Here is a 22,668-nt window from a genome sequence, read left to right on the forward strand (position 1 = left end):
TTCCTTACTTGTTCCCCCGCTACTGCCCAAGTATTTGCTTGTCAATTTTCTAGTTCGCTTCCTCCACCTCGTGTCAACATTCCTCGTGTATAAGTAACTGAAAACCTTCCTAGCCCACCGAATTTCCCCCATTTTTCTCAATCGCTCCTCAAATGCTATCTTGCTACTAGCCTCTCTGCCCTCGAAAGAAGACCATCCCAGATCCCCCTGCACCCCAGGTGAAAATAGCGAACTGGTGATGAACTGGGACCAACTGGTCCCAGCTGGTTCCGGACTGGTCCCAGCTGGTTCCGGACTGGTCCCAGCTGGTTACAGACTGGTCCCAGCTGGTTCCAGATTGGTCCCAGCTGGTTCCAGATTGGTCCCAGCTGGTTCCAGACTGGGACCAGCTGGGAGCCTACTGGGACCAATTGGGACTTGACTGGAACCAAGTGGTCCCACACAGGGATCAGCTGGTTCCAGCTGGCTTTTAACTGGTTCCTGGTGGGAGTGAAGTGGGACCTGCTAGGAGCCTACTGGGACCAATTGGGACTTGACTAGAACTGAGTGGTCCCAGCTGGGGGCTGACTGGGATCACATAGGCTTCAACTGGGACCACACATACTCCAACTGGCAGCCCAGTGGGTCCAGTTGGAGGCCATAATAAATACAGGACCAATCAGAGGCCAATTTGGAAGAGCCAATGTGCATGCGTACCACTTTGATAAGACACGAAAATTGACTCAAGAAGCCAGGCTGTATATAGCATTTGCATATATTTGCTTCGATGCTTAGTTGTTCATGACGCCACACGAACATGCCGACAGTATTATATTCTTCGCTGGGAAAATTAACCACTTCTTGCTAAAACAGTGCAATATGCATCTACAACTAGATTTTGCGGCAATTTTTGTGAAGGCGGCCTGCCAAAATGTGTATGGAATATGTCATCTCCAAACTGATTTATGATGATGCTAACTTCTCAAAGCAACAAATGCCTAGCTCTGGTTATCTGGGGTTCTTTATAATGTGCACCCCAAGTTCAGTACGTTTTCACCTCCTACCCTATAAAGATGTAGCTACCACGGCCAGTAATCGAACTTACAACCACAAACATTCAGTAACAGACGACTCTGTGGCAATTAATAGCCACAGAGCCCCCATGGCAGGTCTGTTATACTTTTCAGATGTTTGAAATTGCAGCCAATCTTAAGGCTTTTTGGCTCTGCTGGTATAAAAGAGCGCACGCCCCTTTGCATTATGATTAACTGGTGTAAATAAGAGCTATCACAATGAAAATATCTACAATACACAAGTACAAATCATGAGTAATATTTCACTGTAATTATTGTTTATTAGAACAAATTCTATATAAACACAAAACAGAAAGGTGTGGGCATTTACTTTATTTATTTACAGATACTACTATCACATGTCATTGGGACATTGCAGGAGTGGTACAGAAGGTTTCACATAGAACTATATTATTAGGAACCTACATGATTAGAAATTGAGTGAAAAAATTAACACAGAAAACAGCACAGTATCATTCGAAAAATATGATTAGGTAATTTTCGCACAAAGTGATCAACAGACATCATATGCAATGTGCCATCTAAATTGTTCCATAGTTCAACTGTGAAAGGAAAGAAAGAAAATTTGAAGCAGTCTAAAAACGGCATAAATGGCATGACGTTAAGCGGGTATGTACTGCGAGTGACACGTGCTGAAGAACTGGCAACAGTAAAGAGGGCGTTAACATAAATACGCCTGTTGATAATCTCGTGTAGAAGAATAATGCGATCGCATGTGCGTCTGTGTTGAAGTGCGCCAAGTGATGAGGTGCCAGGGTGAACTGTGGGCATCATTATATGCTCCCAATTTTGTGAGTTAGATATTGGGGAGCATTTTAGTTGAATTGAATTGAGTTTATTCCGCAACAAGAAAATGTTACAAGGAGGACACGTAAAAGCTGTAAGAACAGCTTGAGGACCCCTGACCCCCTATCACACGGGGAAGCATAAAAGCGTGCGGCTAAGAGAGTACAACCTACTAAGAGGAAAACACTTACAGGAGTTATAAAACGTCACTTGTAAAGGGGATTATACAGTAGTCAAATAGAAAATCATCGTATCACATCATTATACAAACATTAAATGCAGTTTGTCTTGGTGATGAACTAGATATGTCAATCTTATTTTCTTTTATTATGTGGTTTAGAAGTGTAGGCAATTGAAATTTTAACATTTGATTTCTGTAAGTGGTCCTACATTTGGCGACATACCACACTTCAGGATGGCGCACATGATAAGCGAGGAAGTTTTTCTATAGCCTTCCTAGGTTTGTCATGGCATCATTATTTTTCAGCAAACCGAGTTTATATAAACGGCATAGCTTGTAATCATACATTGATGGAACCTGAATCATGTGGTGCTTCTTAAACAATTCTGCACTGTGGTAGCGATATGGGACATTACAGGCTAGGCGTAGAGCACTTCAAAGATTCAACTTGTTATCTTGAGTATCTAGATGATTATGATTAATGGTGTTTAATGGCACAAAGGCTACTATGACCATACAGAGCCAGAGTAGGCGAGTATCCAGAGAATTTGCACACATACAAGCACATACACCAGAGTTCCATTACATAAAGGTGCGCTAAACCACTTAACACGCATGGTGGATAAAGCTGCACACACACACTATATATATATATATATATATATATATATATACAAACTAAGAATGCAGTGGCAACTGCTCTGGTGTACAACTCCAAGAATTTGTATAAATGTACTAGTCGACTACACTGGCCTGTTTCCATAATGTCAATGCAGAGGTGACTTTATACAATATCAGTGCCCGTCGGGAACTATGTTTCAGAATGCAAAGGCGCAGAGGGCAATTGCCATGGGGTTTGGTAGCCGGAGCTCATACTGAACACTGAAGTTGTCACTGAGAATAGCTTTAGACAACAATGATGCCACGAATTCCAGAGATAAATGTTATTTGCTGTAAAAGCTTTGTGTGGTGATGCCTTTTCATTCCAAACATATGTGACAACTTTAATAAAGAGTGTTGCAGGGCCTCTGCAGAAATAAGCGTTCCTTTGAAGTCATGTTTTATAATTCACCTATTTTTAAAAAGGGCTTTAAAAGCAAGTGGTGCAAAAAAAATTGATTGTTCAATCTCCATGTATAAACATGGAATGATGCCAGTCTTTACCTCAATGGCATGGCTGGACTGCACACTTTGGGCCTTGTGAATGTGGGAAGCTTTGGTCGGGCTTGTGCGAAATTTTTCACATACTGCAAAAACTCTAGCTTTGCCAGTGATGTCTTTAAACCCAAGGATGTGAGAAATTATTACACATGCCCCTGAAGGAAGCATTGCAGCAGTGCAGTCTGTTTTGCTTGGTCTTTTATACTGTTTGCTGTGGAAAACATATTGAGACACTGCAACTTTGTCATGTTCCACAATGGGACCGACTATCATGCAGCCAATATGGTTCATTAACAAATCTAAAACTGGCTGCAGCACTTTTCGTGGCTTGCCAATCAATAAAACAACTGCTCCACATTTTGCAGCATTCCCTTTAGTTAAAAATTCTCTAGTCTGAGGGAGAGTTGATGCTTTAAGACTAGCGAAAGAGCTAGCCATCAACAGCCGTTCAACAATTTGGATTGACACTCCTTTTGCAGATGTGACTAGCTCCTTCACATGCCCAATGTTGGATTCAAATACAAAGCAGGAATGTGACCAAAGTGGTCCCTGCAGTGTCACACTCTTGGGCAAGTGCAAAAGCTGGTGTACATTAAATGTCATTTCTCTTTCTCCATAAAGAAATTGCACACCTACTACAAACTTCACTAGTAGGCTAGCGCTCTCACTGACATCAGTGCTGCTAACATTGTCCATTAGCAGTAGGTATACTCCTCTAATAAGCAAGGTGAAGTGCCTGAGATACTCTATAGGCAAAATGCCATCTAAACAAGGCAGTGAAAACCACAACAGCCACTGCTGCCACTCTGAAGCCTTCCAATACTACCGCAAGGAAAGGGTACGCTGCAGCCTGAAACACAATGGTGGCTTGATGTTGCACAGCCGCTTGTCTACAGCATTGAGCAGTGCTGGCCTCCCAATGTAGTAGGGCTGGCCCACACTAGAGAGCCACAGTTCCGTCAACTGGCGTGCAACTCCCAGCAACACACAATGCATGCAATCTGGCGTGAATCCCCAGACTATATCAAAGTGTGGCATATTCATTAATGGAGTGGGACCTTTTATGCCTTAAACAATTGTCCCTGTGCGTGCTGCTGTCTTCATGGCGTCAATGGTTTCTTCCATTGTCCTGTCTGGCACTGGCTCGTCGATTGTATACTTAATGGTTCCTATTCCAAAAGAAAACAACACAGGTGCACAAATCAGCAGGTTAATCCTACATGCTAATAACAAATTCTCGACGGTGTTTCATTATTCAAGCTGATGTACATAGCAGCTTTTATGCGGCTGCTCTTCCCTTATCGATGAAGAAAAGTAAACTTGACTTGAAAATGGCTACAGCAAGACGGCAATACTTTAGTGGAAGCAGCAGGTGAAAAATAAGATCATGAAGCAGCATATTACGCACTGCTATACAAACAATAAATATTTCTGCAAGTATTATACTGTAATTATGTACTGTTCTATTAAACACATTGAAATTAAATCAGCATACAATCAGAATCTATATATATCAAGATTCTTCATGCACTGGGCTTTACCTGTCCTACAGCTATATAATTCCCATACGAAAGCTTTCTCATGCAAGAGGCACGAAATTTGCTTACCATCTATGACAAACCCAGGATGCAAGCACCAGCTACAGCCAAAATGCCCATTGAACTGGCGCATATTTTGCATTATTGCCCTTGCTGGGGCATCAGCACAACAGCTGAAGGGGTGGACCTGCAAAGCAATGAGAGCAATGTTACCAGGAATTAAATAAAGTGACCACAAATCTGAATAACCCATGTGGATTTTGACATTCGCTGCAGTCTGAATAAGAAATGGCGTGTTGTCTTCCAGGTTTAGAACTTATAGAAAGATTATCTTGTAAAAATGTAAAACACATCTGAATAACTTATGTGCCACACTAATTGCATTTCTGCATTTCCTTATCACAAGCCCCAGCAGTGCATTCAAGTTCACATTCAAGAGGTAGAACGATATCACTTTTGCCAAATGTGACTGACAAGAAACAGCTAAAGTATACTTTTGTAGCGCCCATCGACAACGCTACGCACGGACGCTAAAGGTCAGCACTGCGAAAGATGAGGAAAAAAGTTGGACAATGCGTGGTCATGGCGCAAGCATGGCACGCACTAGTTTGTTCTAAGAGCCTGCTACATTGGTCCTACAGTTCTGGTGCTCCGCTGCAATCCCTCGGTTCGCGACACTATTGCATGTATGAAATCCAAGCTGACTGGCGTGACAGCAGTGCTACTTATGTACTGTGTCCAAGAAAAAGTTGGGAAAAGTGGGATTGGTTGCGATGTTTTTGAAAATGACAGACAATGTTGCACTGCGATAATAAAAAATGACGCCATCCGAATTCATGCGCACCTTAAATAAAACACTCATCACAGTTGTCATGCACAAGTTTGTCGAGTCGGAAATAGTGAAGGGCAATTGCGTAAACCGGGGTGCACTAGTGCAGATGAAATGCTTTGGTAGTGTGCAGTAAGCTTTATATTATGTAAAAAAAGAAAATACAAACTAGCTGGCCAAAAAATTTGGTATCAGGCTTTACTCCCTCAGGCTTTGTTACTGAATGTCACATGCACTCACAAAATCTGCATATAACATTTCCCATGTAATATCTGACATCAATACAATGCCACCCCGGTTGAATGAGCACTACTTGTTTTTAATGCTGTACATACCTTCGATGAGATAGACTTTGTGCCATCCGTCCAGGTGATGCCGCCCTGCATGAGGTCCTCCACTTCTTGAACAAAACTGCCCATTAGCAGTCCCATGTCAGGATGTGACTGCCCATACCAAAGCGTGGTGGTGAAAACATGTTTCCCGCGGGTATGTGGAGGCAGTTCATTGACTGTCACCTGAACTGGCCAAATAGAGTACTTTGAAGACTTAAACAGTGGGCTTCCGTCGGAGTTAACGGTCAGGCTGAGGTCATATTTGTTTAATTTCTGGCGCATGGCTCGGTAGGCTTTGCCGTCCGTTATGTCCAGCATTTCATTTGTTACGCTACTTTTGCAGCGGTCTTCGATATGGTCCAGCCTTTCTCGGAGGGTAACTGCAAGTTCTTGTGTTGAAAGTAGGGACACCAACTGTTGGCGCAACGGGAGGCTGACAAAGAAATGTCCGTCACGCATCATCTCTCGCCCGCAATACCCTTTAGTGCACACACTGCAGCTGCCCCGAGTTCCATTTCGCTCAGCCAGGAGTCCCGACGTCTCAGCTACGAGAGACTTACAATCATTGCAATAAAAATGAAACTTGGCGGCGTCGATGCTGATACCAGTGTTTTTTCTGAACAGAAACTTTGTCACCGGTAAATCACATCTTCGCAAGACATATGCAAGTAACCTCTGCAGTGCTTCCACCGCTTTCCAAGGAAGCTTGTATTCGATCGCGAAGTTCACAGCTAGTGCTAACAAGTCGTCAGGACTCAGCTTCGGCTCCTCCTCCTGGGCTGGTTCTGGCGGCAGTTCGCCGCAAGAACTTGGTTCACTCTCTTCGCGCGAAGGCAATGCTGAAGGCACGTTCGAATCTTCGTCAGACTCCAAATGCGCGGGGCTGCAAGACGCTGAAGAGGCGGTGCACGCGTGATGTTGAACGGCTGCCTGTTGCGTCGCTGTGTCAGCCGTTTGCGGCACAGACCGCATTTCAAGTAACCTTTTTCTTGTAGTGTAGGGAAGGTCTGTGACATCTCCTCCATTATCGAGATATCGTTTCCGGGGCCTCATTTGAATACACGCAATGTCGCGCACAGACTATCCACCAACGATTTATAAGCTGTTGTCTGTCTCAGTCATAAAGAACTAAGGCCACCGGCTAAGCTGTGGTTAGGCTTGGCTAGCTGATCTAAAACACGGTGATCATGCCATGTTATTTTGCGTCGTCAAACTTTTGAAAAATGTTTGAGCAAGCTGAAATTAAATTCACAGTTATAAAATTGTAGAATAAAATTGAAAAAGTGCAGTCATGTTGCTCATTCTTTTTGATTCAACGGCTGCGGCCGGTCATTATATCCAATTTAATGCGGATGTATGAAAATCCGACTCGATCCACCAGATAGCCGCTGCAACGCATTTCACGACGTCCCAGGTAGCACACAAAATCTTGAAAACGTCATATTAAGGGATTCAACGTCTGAAACGGATTTTTGACCAAAATCGACGCATCAAAGACGTTCCAAACAAGATAACTTAAAAACGAGGGGTGAATACGTCTTGATAACGTTGGAAGCCAGACAGCTTAAAAACGAGGGGTGAATACGTTTTGCAAACGACTCAAAACGCCACGCCACGGCGCGTCAGCCTCTTTAGCGGCTTCTACAATATTCAACAACCCATCAACGCGATCCAACCTTGCGCAAGGTGGCGATACCGTCGTCAAATCATGTGACCAAGGTGGCCACGTGATTCGTGATGCCGGGCAGCCGGGCGAGCCGGGCGTAGTCGCGTCGTCATGGCGTCGTCGCGTCACCGCACTCGCATTGCGCTGTGGTGTGTTTGCGGCTGTTCTGAACGTGCTGCCGCTGCCCTTTGCTATGTAAGTGTTGCAGTGTTTTGCTGCCAACAAAACGATATTCTGTGATCAGTTTGGGTTGTGCGATATGTTTGTGTGGTTTTAATTTGGAAATCAGTAGTATTTTCAATTGTTATGTGACCAAGGCGGCCACGTTATTCGTGAAGCCGGGCATAGTTGCGTTATCGCACTCGCATGGCACTATGGTCTGTTTGCGACTGTTCTGAATTTGCTGCCGCTGCCCTTTGTCATGTAAGTGTTGCAGTGCTTTGCTGTCAAGAAAACGACATTCTGTGATTATTTTGGGTTGTGCGATCTGTTTGAGCAGGGCATAATAGCGTTATCGCACTTGCATTGCGCTGTGGTATGATAGCGGCTGTTCTGAATGTGCTGCCGCTGCCCTTTGTCATGTAGGTGTTGCAGGGTTTTGCCGTCAAGAAAACGACGTTCTGTGATTAGTTTGGGTTGTGAGATCTGTTTGTGCAGTTTAATTTGGAAATCAGTAGTGTTTTCAATTGGAGGGCGCGGAGTGGAGGGCACTAATCAGCTCTTCAAGTTCATTGTCATGTTATGTGAAGCGCCTTTTCACTGACGCTGTAATTAAGGCGTTAAGGGCAGTATAAGGACGAAAGTTAGAGGGACGAAATCGTGCCTGTGTGTCCCTAGCGTCGGGGTCAGCCGCTATGCGTGATCGAAACAAGAAAGCATTTTTCAGAATGCGAAGAAAGGCGGCAAAATTTCTGTCTGTGCGCACCTTGCCGATCTCCGCAATGGAGTCGTCATCGTGGTATTTTAGTCTCCCGTTTAGCAAGAGTGTTGCAGACAAGGGAACTGGTTCAAACAGGCTTTTTTTTAATGATTCAGTACTAGTGCGGTATCCCAAAAGGTGAGGTGAAATGCTCGCCCTATTTTCTTCCCTCGCGCTACAGCACCCTGGCAGAATTTTGCGTGCACTATACCGTGCTTTTATCGTTTGCGCTTCAGGTTCTCGGTTGTGTTTTCGCCCCCTTTACCCACGTGATAGGTATTTCATGGTATTACCGGGTACCATATGTGTCCATATATTGTGTCCAATATATGAAATGGCCAAATTCGATTTTATTTGACGCCTCAAATGGTAGTAATGTATTGAGTCCCTTGTTATCAATTTTACTATTTGGCGAATGGATACAGCATGTACGCTGCATAACTCGCTTGTGGATACTGCATACGTGGGTCGAGTATGCCCTTGGTATAAAATTAATTGCATGCTTTAGGTAGTACGATTGTTTGCAGTTTGGGACATGTGTCGAAATGTACGCTGTGCGCCCTTCGCGCTTTACGGCGGCCTGCCGAGTTCGTGCGGGTGCCATGTGTGCGCATGGAGTTCGCGAAGTGCTCTCGCATTTATATATATATATATATATATATATATATATATATATACATACATGTGTTCTGTTCGCGCGCTTCGCACAACAGGGCATGTCGCAGTTCTTTGTCCTTGTGCAACACAATATTCCTAGCGTACGTCTGTGCATTATTTGATACCGGTTTCACACGGGGCTCTTTTAACCGCTGTCCAGTCCGTTACAAATCGAATTTCTCGGTCGTGATTGGCTCATTTGCGCGAGCTACGAGAGTGAGGCAGTCGCATCGATAATTTTGATCCGGATCGGGCTTGATCGTGATCGAGAGTGGTCGTGTGACACCGGTTTTCCACATGGCTCCCACACAGGGAACACTTTAAGTTCAATGCTACTGAGTGAAGAACAAGTGCATATATATGCCAGTGGTGGTATGTGGGCAAGTCTTTCTGGTGAAGCCAATACTTGTGCATTCGAAACATTTCAATTACCAGCGTAGTGCATCAATGTGTCTACTTCGACAAAATGGAGCACCAGTGCAGATATCTGAGCATACCTGTCCAGGGCAGCTAGTGTGTCTACATTGAAACCACTACCAGCATGTGCGGCAGTTCTATTTCCAGCAGCGGGACTGCACAATAATCTGTAGGGTGCTCTCAAGCTGTTTATCTATGAAGCTCTGCCTGGACTGTGTGCCAAATATTTTTGGACGTGAAAGTGGGGGTGAATTGGTAAGCATCAGTGGAACTGTGCCTGGACTTTGTGGCAAATGTTTTTGGATGTGAAAGTGTGAGTGACCTGGCAAAGAATTTGCTCTGGGCTACATGTGTTAAACCTTTTTCTCATTCAGAGTGCTTTTTTTCTTACTTTAAAAGACTGGAGGTGTGCGCAAAGTGTGACATGTCAGTGTGCTAATTAATGTATTTGCTGGTTTGCAAGTTATTCGTTGCAACTTTGTTTTTGCCAGAGAGGTACAACTTTGCCTCTTGTAAAGGGCTTTTTAAATAAAACACTTACTATTTATTATGACCATTGCTTCCTTTGTTACACAAATGCAGCTTCCAGTGCATTCCAGTTTACTTCCATGCTTATGTAACTTTATAATATGAGGCTTGCATATTCATTTCTCACGTTCTGGAGTGGCAAGATGCAGCATTACTGTCTCATCGTTCGCTGTACTACAGTAGTGTTCACTTGTTAGACTGAATCCCCCGTTTAAGTATTCTGTATTAATTTCACTTTATTGTTTTTTTGTATGGTTATTTTTTCTCGCCAATACTTTCTTTGATATATCCTAAAGGCAATATTTCCAATTTTGCATTGTTCCCATTTTATTTATTTCTGTCACAGGATTGTTTTATGATGGTATGCGGTGGTATTTCTTTTTGTGCTCTTTTCAAGCATCTAGCTGATTGATAACATTGCTTGGAGGCAGTTACCATGCGATTCATACTCTTTCATTTTTCAGTCTACTTCTTCCATTCGCTCCGATGTCACTTCTGCATAACTCTAGTCCATCTAATACCACATGCTCTTTACTATGACAAATTATGATTAATTATGATAAATTAGGTTTTTCTGTTCATTTTTGTATGTGTGCTTGGAATTTTGTTTATGTGCTAGTGAATGTTCACTTTCGAGTTCATTACGAATCCTTTCTGCGACTTTTGTCATTATTGATGTACTTTTACTTCTATTTGCATTTCTCACACAGTTTGTTCGAACATTGCATAAGCATTACATTTTAATAAAGTGTTTTTGCTTTGTCACAATGTTCTCATTTCATGCACTCTTGGCATGAAGGGCTTGATCTGGCCGCCTGCCAAGACGTGACCATTTGTTCTTTGCAGGACGTCGCTCCCATTGTGGTTGTAAGCATCGTAGCTTACTACAGGCGGTATTAAGGATTCATTATTCCTAACAGGCTCATTCTCGTGCGACTTGAGGATGCGCCGGCCATGCGGGGAACAGTGTTTGGCACTGCGCCATGGCTCATACAGACAACACCGACGCTTCTACTCATCTGGGGCGCGATTGGAGATCGTTGTTCGAAATGCCCAATCAGTTTCACCTCACGCGATTGGCCTAGGCCGTGCCAACGGGTGCGGCTGACGACGTCTGCGCGGCATAGGCCAGTCGCGTGAGGCGAAACTAAACGCGTGTTTTGAACAACGATGTCTGATCGCGCCCGTCACCCGCGAAAATTACCTTCAGATGATCGTAAACCTTTCAAGACCGCTTCTAGACCAGCTTTTTGATAACGTCCTAAAAACGTTTAGAAATTGGTTACGAATAGCTTTGGCAAAGGGATTACTTGAGTCTTTCCCAATCCTATTTCTAGACCAGCTTTTCGAATACGTCTTGCAGACCTGTTCTAGATCGTCTCAAGAAAGTAATTAAGCCGGACATTAGCAGAGATATACGACGTTTTCCCGCCGAAGTTCTCTCATTCGTGTCTTCTTTAACCCGTTTTTATCGTCTTGGATAAACGCTACGAAAACGTTACGTATCTCTTTTGTGCTACCTGGGGTGCGCCGGTGCGGCGAGTAGCTCTTTTTTTATTGTATTACGATATGTTTGCTTTAGTGAAGTTTCTCAAAGAATTCGACAGGAACCGGCTGTACGTTGTGACTGCCAGTTCGATTTTAGACTTTCATCCTCGCAGCACAGAGGATTTTAACAACAGGACTGTGTACTCGGTATTCTGGGTTGACGAAGAGAACCACGAGAATACGCGGGCCTACGAGGCCCAAGTTCTGCTGCTGGCCGGTAAGTTTTGCACACGTGGAGCTTGCGCGCACGTGCTCGCTCCTTGCTCAAGTTAAGCGTTTAAATTTGTTTACAAAAGATGAAGCGCTAACAGAGACAACACACTAAGAAAGAACAATGACAGGGCAAGCGCCTTGTTCTGTCATTGTTCTTTCTTACTCCAAGATTTGGTGTCTTGCCATGTGCTCCCAGAGCGAGCCTACCCACACCACGTTGCCTAATTTCCAACTGTTGCCGGGTCTCTGTTCTAATACATAGAACTGCATTGGCAAAAGTCAGGCCTGGTACCATTACCCCCTTCCATATCCCTTGTACTACCTCGTACCTATTGTAGTTCCACAGTGCCCTACTCTTCATAATCGCTGCACTTATGTTACCTTTAGTCGTTAGATATTTCTCGTACTCTGTCAGATACTCAATGCCATTATTTATCCACACCCCAAGGTACTTGTATTTGTCGACTATCTCCAGTGTGGCCTCCTGTATCTTATGCTCGCCGCAACTGTTATCATTAAAAATCATGACTGCTGATTTTTCTTTGCTAAACTTCAAGCCTAACCTGTCTCCTTCTGTACCACATATGTCCATTAATTCCTGCAGATCTTCTGCATTGTCAGCCATTAATACAATATCATCCGCGTACATCAGTCCTGGTAATGACTGTTCAATCAATTTTCCTTGCTTGAGAAATAATAGGTTGAAGCCGAGTCCGCTTTGCTGTATTTTGGCCTCTAGAACTTGTAGGTACAGCATAAACATCAGAGGTGACAATGGGCACCCCTGCCTAAGCCCCCGCCGAATCATCACAGGCTCCGAAACCTGCTTTTCCCATTGTATAATCACCCGGTTACCTTTATAGATATCTTTTAAGAAATTGGTTACTCCATCGCGCCTCGGTCAACAGCGCCGCCTCGCGGCATCGGTGCGCTGTGGGGTCACGTTTTCGCCGCCGGTATTCACACCTCCCCTTCTAGCCACCCTAGCGTGGCATCCTCTTTGGAAACATTTATGCTTTGGGATTTCTCCGCTCTGTCTGCGCATGCGCGAGAAGCAGTGGTCGCGAGAGAGAAATGTGGGGACTTTCGGTCCTTGAAATTTCTGTGTGCCTAGGTACTACGGGGAACAAAGTTGTTAGCTCCGTTTGTCCTTATCGAGCTGGCAGTCAGAATGCGTGACCGGCAAGGCGAAGAAGCCGTGTCCGAGGTGAGTTTGTTGCTATTTTGTTGCGACGGTAGCATATTAAATTTTTATAGTCCCAGGGGGATGCGTTTAGAAGTGAGGTGTCTTCTCAATGACTTTAGTGGCAAAGCATTATGTCGTGTCGATGCATTGTTCAGTAGTGTCGTTGAGCATACCACACACTTCAGGAAAATCGCTGGAACGGAAACAGTTTATGAATTCTACTGCCGTGCCGATGCATTAGTTCTTAATGTAACTGAGCATCCAACACACTTGGAGATTCGTGGGAACGGAACATCTTGTACTCTGTATGTGAAAGTACTAAAACTTGCGTCGCCATGCAATCTGAGCCGTAGATCGTTGCGAGAGCTGTACAGCCACACTGGCAAAACACTACGCCCTGCTGGTGAATATGGAACAAATGTATGCTAAAGAACAATGGTGTTCATGCAATTTCATAGCAGGAGACCGTTGTCAAAGCTGTACAGTAACACTGATATTGGCTACGTGGTGCAGATTCGCAGCGATTCTGAGGTGCGTGTGCGCAAGGGTAATTAATGAAGGAGCGCGTATTAACTAATGCCGGCTGTTACGATGTCTAGCTCATATACGGGGCGCTCTATGTGGGCGAAACAACGGCTCAGACCGCTACAACCACGTGCGAAATAGCTCTGAAGGCCTGCCAGTACACTTATTCGGCGTCTCCGTGCTTGTACTGCGACAGGAGACGTGACATATCCTTTGACAGTGACCGCTTTCCACTCTTGGTATGCTTCGCCGCAATACACTGCGCATGCTTGATTGCGCGACACTGCTGCCTTGCGGCGAAGCTGACTTTAGGCAAACGGCATTATGCAACGCTCGAGCCATCTTGTCCGTCACTGCGGATAGAAAACGCATACACGTTCAAGCTATTTGAGCTGCATCATTGTGTCGATGTTTACCCCTCTTTACTAAATGAAGAGGATAACGTGCGCCTGTGTTAGTGATTCAAAAGATTGATAAAATGCCTCGTAGCCTATGTGCAGTCAGTCAAAAAACTATTTATGCAGGTGTCCATGCTCCTGTAAAAAAATGCAATTCAGTTATGACCCTCTGGAGGTGGATCCGCACCTATGTAAGCACAGCCGGCTCATCAGTCACAAAGTAGGAGCTGAAGAGAACGTTTTAATGCTCATTATACGACATTGATAGCGATTAATTTGTGGTCAGCCAGTGACAAACGCATTGCAGGAAACAGTGAGACTTCGTCTTAATCCGCAATGCTTATGTGGCGGACAGGTGAGCAAAAGGTGAAAACAATGTTTTCATACAAGGCAAGTCATCCATGTAGTGGAATTGTGTCTATCGTTGGTGTAATGTTAACGTACTTTCTGAAGTCCAACTTTTACTGCAACTTAGTTTCCGTTGGTGCAGGTGCTTCTACTGGAAACATCCAAACTATGATTTATCAAATCAAATCGCCGTCTTGTAATTTGTAAATTGCCGTCTTATAATTTTAGAAATTTTCATCTGGTCTTAAGTCTTTTCTGAATCTGGAAGAGCTGGCGGATTGCACATTTCATCTCGAGATAGCTCACACACTTCCAGCAGCACAGGTTACCACACTTTGTTGAGTGCAGATCAGCACTGGAAATTCAATCATTTTGATGAGGCACCGATCTAATGCCGCTCACTCTTGCCACAGCACTTTTTCAACTTGCACTGTACTTGTTTCTTCCACCTTCCATTTGCAGCACCAGGGCTAAGGCACAACGGCAATAACATTTCTAGCAGGAAATGCTTGCTCCTTGGCTTCTGATCTCCCCGTTCATTTGCTACTTTCTTGCAATTTTTTTTATGTGATGCTCTTGCATTGACAATACCAGACTGTTCTCCATGGATTTCCTTGTACTATTTCTGTCCGCTTCTTCCTCGACATACCGTACATGCCTTCAGTGATGTCCAATTGATCGATGCAGTCTTGTCCTTTTGTCTCTCTGCTCCAGAACCTGCAACTTTCGACAACCACTCCCCAGCATTATTTTACGTTTTTGTGATAGTGCCTGTCTGTCTGTTGCTGATGCCCCACATTCACTTTGCAATGGTTTATTAGACCACATACATAATTATTAATTGCTGTATGAAAACTTGAACCTCCAGCACTTCCACAATATTGATGCAGAAGCGGAAACAAAGATTACACTTATTTCCTTACCACAGCTTACCATGTCTGCATCAAAGCTTGATACTACCAACACGTCTGCAGTGTTGTTGCCCGTTCTTCCTGAACAGGAAAGCCAGCTGCTCCAGTTCACAAGGCTAGAACAACTGCTAAGTGATTGAGCTATCTGCTTGTGCTGCATTTTGTTGCCACAGGCTGTACAAGGTGATGGCTTGCGTGAACGGCTGCAGAAACCGCATCTTTTTGCCTGCTGCATTCCTTTGTCATGCATTGAACGTGTCTGCTTCCGTTTCTATTGCTATTTTTACAGCGAAGCTGTATATGGCTGGGTTCTGACCAAAAGTGCATACATCGACAGGGTGTGTAGAAAAAAGTTGCGTGGACAAAATTGAATCCACAGTAGCCTGCTGTGCGCCGGCGGTGCTCAGTGGCTCTGGAGTGAATGGCGGAATAATAAAACGTCATTGTGTACCCACCAATGTCTGTGCCTCGTTTTCTTGTGATGTCGACATCGCTCTAGCGACGTTATCAGCAGTTTACTTTGGTAATGCTATGGCCAGGACGCACGTAGTCCGTACTGAAAGAGAACAATGTGCATGTAAAGATCACCGGTGTGAGCAACAGTGTGAATGGGCATGAAGGCAACAGGCAGCTGCTATAGCCGGACGCGTCTTGTCCGCAGATCCGTAATGTCAGATAGCTGCTCTGTGACCGATGAAGAACAGCGTGCCCGTGAGGATCACCTTTGCGAACAGAAGCGGGAGTCGGCGCGAAAGCATTGGCGACCAATTGCAGTATATCACAGTGACCACAAAGCAATGGTTACCATGGTGACAAAGTAAATAGAAAATAAAAGATAACAACGAAGTTGTGTGTATGTGTCTTTATTCAATCATTATAGCACTTAACCATATATAACTCAATATACTTATCGACAAGTGCAGCTTCAGCTGGTCTTCCATCTTCACATAGTGGAAGGGCTGTGAAATCTATTTTTTCTATCATTTGTCATCAAACTTGTGCATGTTCTTTTTGTGATGCTACAGCCTGTCTTGTGCCATTACTGTTTTCTCTGCTTTCGCCTATTCTGCAGCAGTTGCTGGCATTGTCTCTTGTCTAGGTGTCGGTCCGCATGACATGCTAGAGATGCCATAGACAGATTAATCACAGGGTGTTCAATGTAAGAGCACGTCAAAATTACTGGTGTTTTTCATTTTTAGGCAGGCTTTTTTGAACTCTTGTCTGATAAAACCTCGCTTTGTTGATAAACGAGTGATTATCTTTGACAAGTTGTTTCCAATGACAACATTTTTTCTACGTCGAAAGTTCACATATTTGCCAACAATGTGCACACACGACTCAAAGCACTTTGAAACTTTATAGGTCTTGCTTCATACTTTGTCTCTTGGTTTGGCATTTTATCCTCATTTTTGATCTCATTAACCTGGCTGCTGTACGGGAATACCGAACTTGCTACTTAGTACTCGGCACGAAACAATGCTTTAAAACCACTGTGTTGTCCACTCGCCTCACCTTGCCACTGTGTGGTTTTGATCAGAATTTTCCATCATAAGTACACTGTTACAAACTTACATATGACAAGCACATTACCCTATATGCAAGCAATGCACTGTTGAAAGCCGAGTTAAATACTTCACCAAAAGGACTGCTTTCACCTCCAGTCCACTCTTTTTAGTCTGTTGTCTAAACATCCTGCCAAATACTGTCATTGCTATCGTGTCCTGCGGCAAATGTTCATTGTCAGTAGACCCGAATCGTTATGTCTGCCAGCGCAAGTAATATGCCTGAAAATGTACTATGGTAGTGTCCTGTCCTCTTAAGGATGACCAATTTTCCTCGAAACCATAGTAGCCAGGAGAATGGCATTTAAAATGTGCATCACCAAGGTCCTGCAGAAGAGCAGAGCTCAGTGTTTCAGCCTTGACATCACTCCATAGAATCCCTGCATATCATTTGTGCTCAATTAACTTTGCTATTACCTTGCTGCAAGACTTTTTTCAATGGCAAGGCCTAGAATGTTGGTCAATTTTTTATGCTTGAGCTAGTTTGATGTGATTTTCTGTGACATTTTTCTCTATTGCTCTTTTTTGATGATTTTGGATAGTGGCCTTCTTAGGGGCTACTGCTTCATTAAATGTTTCCTAGGAAGGAAAATCTTGGATGCCTTTATACCACACTAGTACGTTTAATCTGTATGGAAACAAAGCACTGCATGAGCGGAGGTCTGTCTGCGGCAGCTGCTGTGAATTGCGCCCACGCACACCCATGTGCTGCTCTCGGGGTCTTCCAATTAGCAAGACAGTCGAGCCACACTTCGCTTCGTTTGCGAAGTGCCACACGAGATAGATTGTCTGCGCCAGCCAATATATTGCAAAATGAAAACATGTATAGAGCTGCACTCAAATTTCGGATTAGGCAGTAGGCGAAATATTTAGTAATAACAATTATATAAACACCATGCAATGAAACCAATCAATAAGTACTGAACCAAACTTGTCACATAATCGCACTACAGGGAACCCCTGATCATACTAAGTTACACCAAAGACAAGTGTCATATTCAAATAGCCTCTTGTGCACGCAGTGCATGAATGGGATATCACTGAAAAATATGCGAATGCTTATGCGAGTGTAATCAGGACTGGCACTTTTTTCACTATAACTGTCAGTTCCCTATATGTTGCTTCGCTATAGCCAGGTTATGCTCTAATAGAAACAGTTGGAAGACGGTTCTGTCTACGTTGTCACTTCCATCTGTATTTTGTTTTGAACTGTGCATTCAGGTTAATACCCATCAACTAGCCCAAATTAGTTTACATATATCTCATGAAAGGAAGTGCACTGCAGTTGGCGCTTTGGAAATAGGCCTGTGTTTAAAACAGATTCGAGTGGTCGACACATGAAGTGGGCTTGTTCATGTGAGTACCCATGTCAGTGCTGTATTGTCTTTGAAGAGGATCGATCGATTGTTCCTGCTTTAGATAAAGTCTAGTGATCTAGAGAGCCTATTTTAAAAGGCTGATGAAGAAGGTAACACTTTTGGACTTTGCGTGCTCACTACTGCCTTGTCAGCTGCTACAGTTTTTGTAAATATTCAGTAAACATATTTGGAGCGCCTCTTTTCTCTGTAACACCTTTATGGAGGTTGCGGACGCTTCCAGACGTAAGACGGATTTATGCAGCAGACGCTCCTTGGCTGCATCTGCAATGCCAGCTCAAGGCGAGAATGCTTCGGGCACGTTGCCATCTGCGCCCACAGTCATCCTGGCACAACCGCCATGGTATGTTGGCCATAGAAACGTGACGTGGGTTGACAATATGTCTAAACTGCTGTGAACACAGATGGCAGGTGGGCGTTGCTTGCCTTGCGCAGTTTAGATTTCAGCTTATGATCTTGAAAATCTCACCTTGTGCTTCTACTGAAGCATTACAAGCAATGGTGTCTGTCCTTTGGCATCGTTATCTAAAACATTTCACCTGTGTTGCCATCTGTTTACAGCAATGTTTCTCTTACTTATCTTATGTTCAAGTGCAATTGTAAGTTAATTGTGGTTCACGCACATTTGACCCATCCTGTCATATCTCGGCACCAAATGTTACGGAACCTGTATCTGTGAAAATATAGGGTTTTCACACCAGTTTCTCCTCTAACATAGGACACTGATGTTGTTTAGAGTATCAGCAAATGTCGATAGCGTCTTGTTTTTGTGGAGAAATCGGCAAGGAAATGCTCTGTCCTGACAGACGTGGGTAGCATGACGGGGCCGATTACACCTGTGTGAATCAGGCCTTCGCGAGGAACATAGTTGTTAATTTGCCTTTAGAACAGCCTGGCTATGTCAAGAATTGCTGGATAAAACACACTTCTCGTTTTCAGAAAGAGATAATTGAAGTGTTTTGGAGGTTGTCCTAATTTCCTGCCTCTGACTTGAGCAGGTATGCAAGATGCAACATTAGGTCCATAGAATCGACTGCACCATCTGAAGGTGCACCACTGCTAATGATCGATTTGCCTGCAAGACTGTGAAACATGCTTTGTTCAGAGTCTTATGGCTTAGATAAATATTACCTCTCAGTGTGCAGAAATACGTCTTAAGATGTTGAACTTTAAAGGGGTACTGACATTATATTTTTGACTATTCATTTCTTGTGTTAAATCAAGGTCCTAGACTTCTAAACTGTAGAAAAATTTGTGACAAGCTTCAGAGCGCAGTTAGTAATTTACTAACTTTTCTAAGCCAGTTTCAGTGTCCTTTCTTTTTATACAGTGGAACCTCGATACGATTCTGCTTAATACGTTTTTCGGGATGTTAAGTTTTTTTTTCTTTTCCCGAAAATCCGATTTGGTTGGATAATATCTTGGATAATATAATTTTCGTATGATAGACATTATTTTCCGGTTTCTGTGAAGATTGTATCAACGAGGTTCTACTGTAATTCAGTTGTTTATTTATTTCTCATTAACCCTTTACTGACGATTGTTGCCTACAGGCAACATATCAGAAAAAATGTTTTTCTTTCATAGTTTCATTATTGAGTACCAAGATTCTGGCTAGATGTCTTTGGCCAACACTGAATGAGAGGCAACAACTGTCATTTGTTGGTTTAGAGCAAGAACACTCAACGAGGAAAAAGTTCGGCACGCGACTCACTGTCTTTTGAAAACAAGGTCAGAAGATATAGGCCGATGCCAGATATCCAACTGCAGTGGTGTCACGCATGTGATGTAAAGCAAAAGAAATCTACACCTATGGTTCACATGAGAGCTGTCTATACAAATTGAAAACGAAACCTCAGGTGGCTTGGGGTGAAGCCCACTTCCAGATTCCTGCCTGGGGCTATTGTATTAAATAATTACCCCTTCAAATCACTAAAATTATAAAACTTTCCACATATTTATTCATGAGGAGGAAATGTGCACATCAGCAGTTGTGAAATATCATAACCTCACGGAGAATTCGACCTCACTCAACCTCAAGTTCGTTCATGAGGTTGCCATTGCCATAGCTAAAAATTTTTAACAGCCAACCAACGTCGCATCACTTTAGGAGGTTGAGATCAGCTTAGGTAAACTTTATTGCGTCAGCCTTGTGAACCCTGTGAGGTTGGCCACCTTTGCATGGAAGTCTACATTATATGGCCCCCTGTAGAGTCCTGGGGCGCTATAACGAAAAATGATTCCAAATTTTTATATTCCAATTCTGCAATCAACTCACCACGATTGGTCAAAACTTTTTCGGGCCACTCTCAACTTCGCCTGTATTTCACGCGACGTCAGGAAAGCCGAGAAAGCTCCCCATCTGGTATAACGTGTACTCACTGATTATGCATGAATAAACCGCACAAAAGAAAAAAAATTACTCCTGATTCGATGCCTTTTCACCATTAGCCATCTGCTATTGGTTCAATGTTTTCCGGCTACACCCACTTTGCCTGTCTGTCAAGCGACTTCACAACACCACGAAAAGTCACTGCGTCAAAGCGACGTACGTGTACGCGAAAAAAATCATTAATATGAAGAAAACTGAAAATTTTTCTGAATAGCCAGAGACTGCCCCGTTCCGAAAGGAATAGAAGATGGCTGCTCGCCGATCTCTCAGGCCCTCGCTACTCGCACCTGCCGGTGAGCATGTATTTATTTGCACATGATAAACTTTTTTGCGTGGCAGTAAAACGTTATCGAGCCCTTTCGGTACATATACGGCATCGCTCTGCCAACTATTCCTTGCTGAGGATCCATTTTAGCTGCATTCTTATCCTTACGTTGCACGCCGCCGCGATATTCGACCGGCCACCGCAAGCTAAGGCGAAGCGGACCAATCGGAGAAGCCGGTACCACCCTCTTCATGCGGTTATCGATTTTCACTGTGCTGGCTCAGCCCCATCGAAACCCTCTCCACTAGGCCGTGCTCCTCGCCTCTTGTCAGCCAATTAGATAAGGAAAAACCGCCGAGTGTAGGCAATGTTATTGGTTTTGAAAGCGAACAAAGGTGACCTCCTATAAACGAGGAGTGTGTTTGATTGGGTTGTTCAGACCACGCTGCGGGTCACCGCCCGGTGCTTGCGCCGTTGGTTACGTGAATTTGACGTCAGGGGATTGAAATCAAAACAGTTTGGAATCATTTCACGTTATAGCGCCCCTGAACGTGCTTTACTTTAGGTGCGTTCGATTCGCCTGCACCCCCTGAACCAATTCACGAGGTGCTGCACCCTGCCATTTGTTCCAGCGGTGCAGCAATGGCGCCCGCTGAACCACTCCGTTCGTTTCAAAAGGTGCAAGGCTGGTTCATGATTCTGCTGCACCTACTCTGCTGTCGGTGCCGACTTGGTGCAGGCGTACAGGTGCGAAGCAGCAGTGCAGCAGACAACCCAGCACACGGGCGCGAGCACCATTAAAAGCCCACTTACGTACGTCTGATGTGTCTACAAGTGTGGTTTGTAGTTACGGCCCACAAGCCGATCACACTTGTAGTTCCGGACCTTTCAAATTTACGCACTCTGTGCACATTAATCGGGCATAACATCGAGCTGGCGTTACACCTTGGCATTCGTGACACCTTGGCATTCGTTTCGAGTGTTGCGCTGTGCCTGCACCGCAGAAATCGAGCTGCACAATTTCTGAACTTCTCGTGAACGGCCGTTATCTGGTTCGCAGTGGTTCGGGCAAATCGAATGGACCTTTTAAGTGCTTCCACATCACGGAGGAAGGAAACTCAGGAGAGGCCCTGACGTCACTCTTTGTGAAGCTAAAGTGAAGCCGGAAGTTGGCGTTGCTCATGGCGTTGCTCCGCCTATCGGGCCAGCTCTCCTCTCGTTTACATTAGTGTTCCTGTATATGCTCCCGCAGGGAGCAGAGTTGCGCATAGGTCCGCCGTCGTCATCCAGCTCTGCAGCGAAGCCACTCCTCGTGCGCGCAGGAGCCAAATGCCGCGCGGTGTTCCGCCTTTTTCTCTAGTGGTCGCGAGCTACAAGCGCCAATTGTTCGCAGGCGCTTAGCAAAGGGCACTTCTTAATACAGGCTACGCTCGAACGAGTCATTCGTGCAGTCGTAGGGGGTGGGCTTCCAACCAACCGAAACTTTGTATGTACCTATGTAAACACGCATATACAAACACACACATGAACGTACAAATAGGGGGTAGGACCGCCTTCCATTCCCCAAAATAAAATACTCCCGTGGCTCGAAGAGCTCCAAAGTTCGCTCGCAAACGCGCAGTACGTTGCCAGAAAACGCGGTGCAATGATTTTCAGCATGCATATGAAGTTGTCTTATCACTGTCAGAAAGCAAGAAATGTTTTAAAGAGTTTAAAACTTCACACACGTAAGGTGGACACTTAGCGCATTTTGGCTGCCGAAACCAGCCGATTAATGACCGTCGCCAAGAGAGCTATCGTGCCTGCAGTTATGTCAGTGACCGTTAACAGAGCGTCATTTATCACTAACCATCGTTC

General features: G+C 44.3%; 1 protein-coding gene across 1 annotated transcript; it reads right to left on the minus strand.

Annotated features, from left to right (window-relative positions):
* Window positions 1-1,377: 1,377 nt before the first annotated feature.
* Window positions 1,378-6,993, minus strand: LOC142568027 (uncharacterized). Its single transcript, XM_075678109.1, has 3 exons — window positions 5,904-6,993; window positions 4,809-4,926; window positions 1,378-4,370 (listed from the first exon to the last, which is right to left on the minus strand). The coding sequence occupies exons 1-3, from the start codon at window positions 6,951-6,953 to the stop codon at window positions 4,270-4,272; spliced, it is 1,269 nt and encodes a 422-aa protein (XP_075534224.1). The 5' UTR covers window positions 6,954-6,993; the 3' UTR covers window positions 1,378-4,269.
* Between the last annotated feature and the right edge of the window lie 15,675 nt (window positions 6,994-22,668).

This window comes from Dermacentor variabilis, unplaced genomic scaffold (assembly GCF_050947875.1).
Source record: "Dermacentor variabilis isolate Ectoservices unplaced genomic scaffold, ASM5094787v1 scaffold_16, whole genome shotgun sequence".
NCBI classification, from domain to species: Eukaryota; Metazoa; Arthropoda; class Arachnida; order Ixodida; family Ixodidae; genus Dermacentor; species Dermacentor variabilis.

Coding starts and splice junctions, on each gene's coding strand:
- LOC142568027 (XM_075678109.1), bottom strand. CDS start 6,953: ATGAGGCCCCGGAAACGATATCTCGATAATGGAGGAGATGTCACAGAC. Junction 4,927..5,903: donor CAAAGTCTATCTCATCGAAG/GTATGTACAGCA, acceptor ATTGCTTTGCAG/GTCCACCCCTTCAGCTGTTG. Junction 4,371..4,808: donor TCCTGGGTTTGTCATAGATG/GTAAGCAAATTT, acceptor CTTTTGGAATAG/GAACCATTAAGTATACAATC.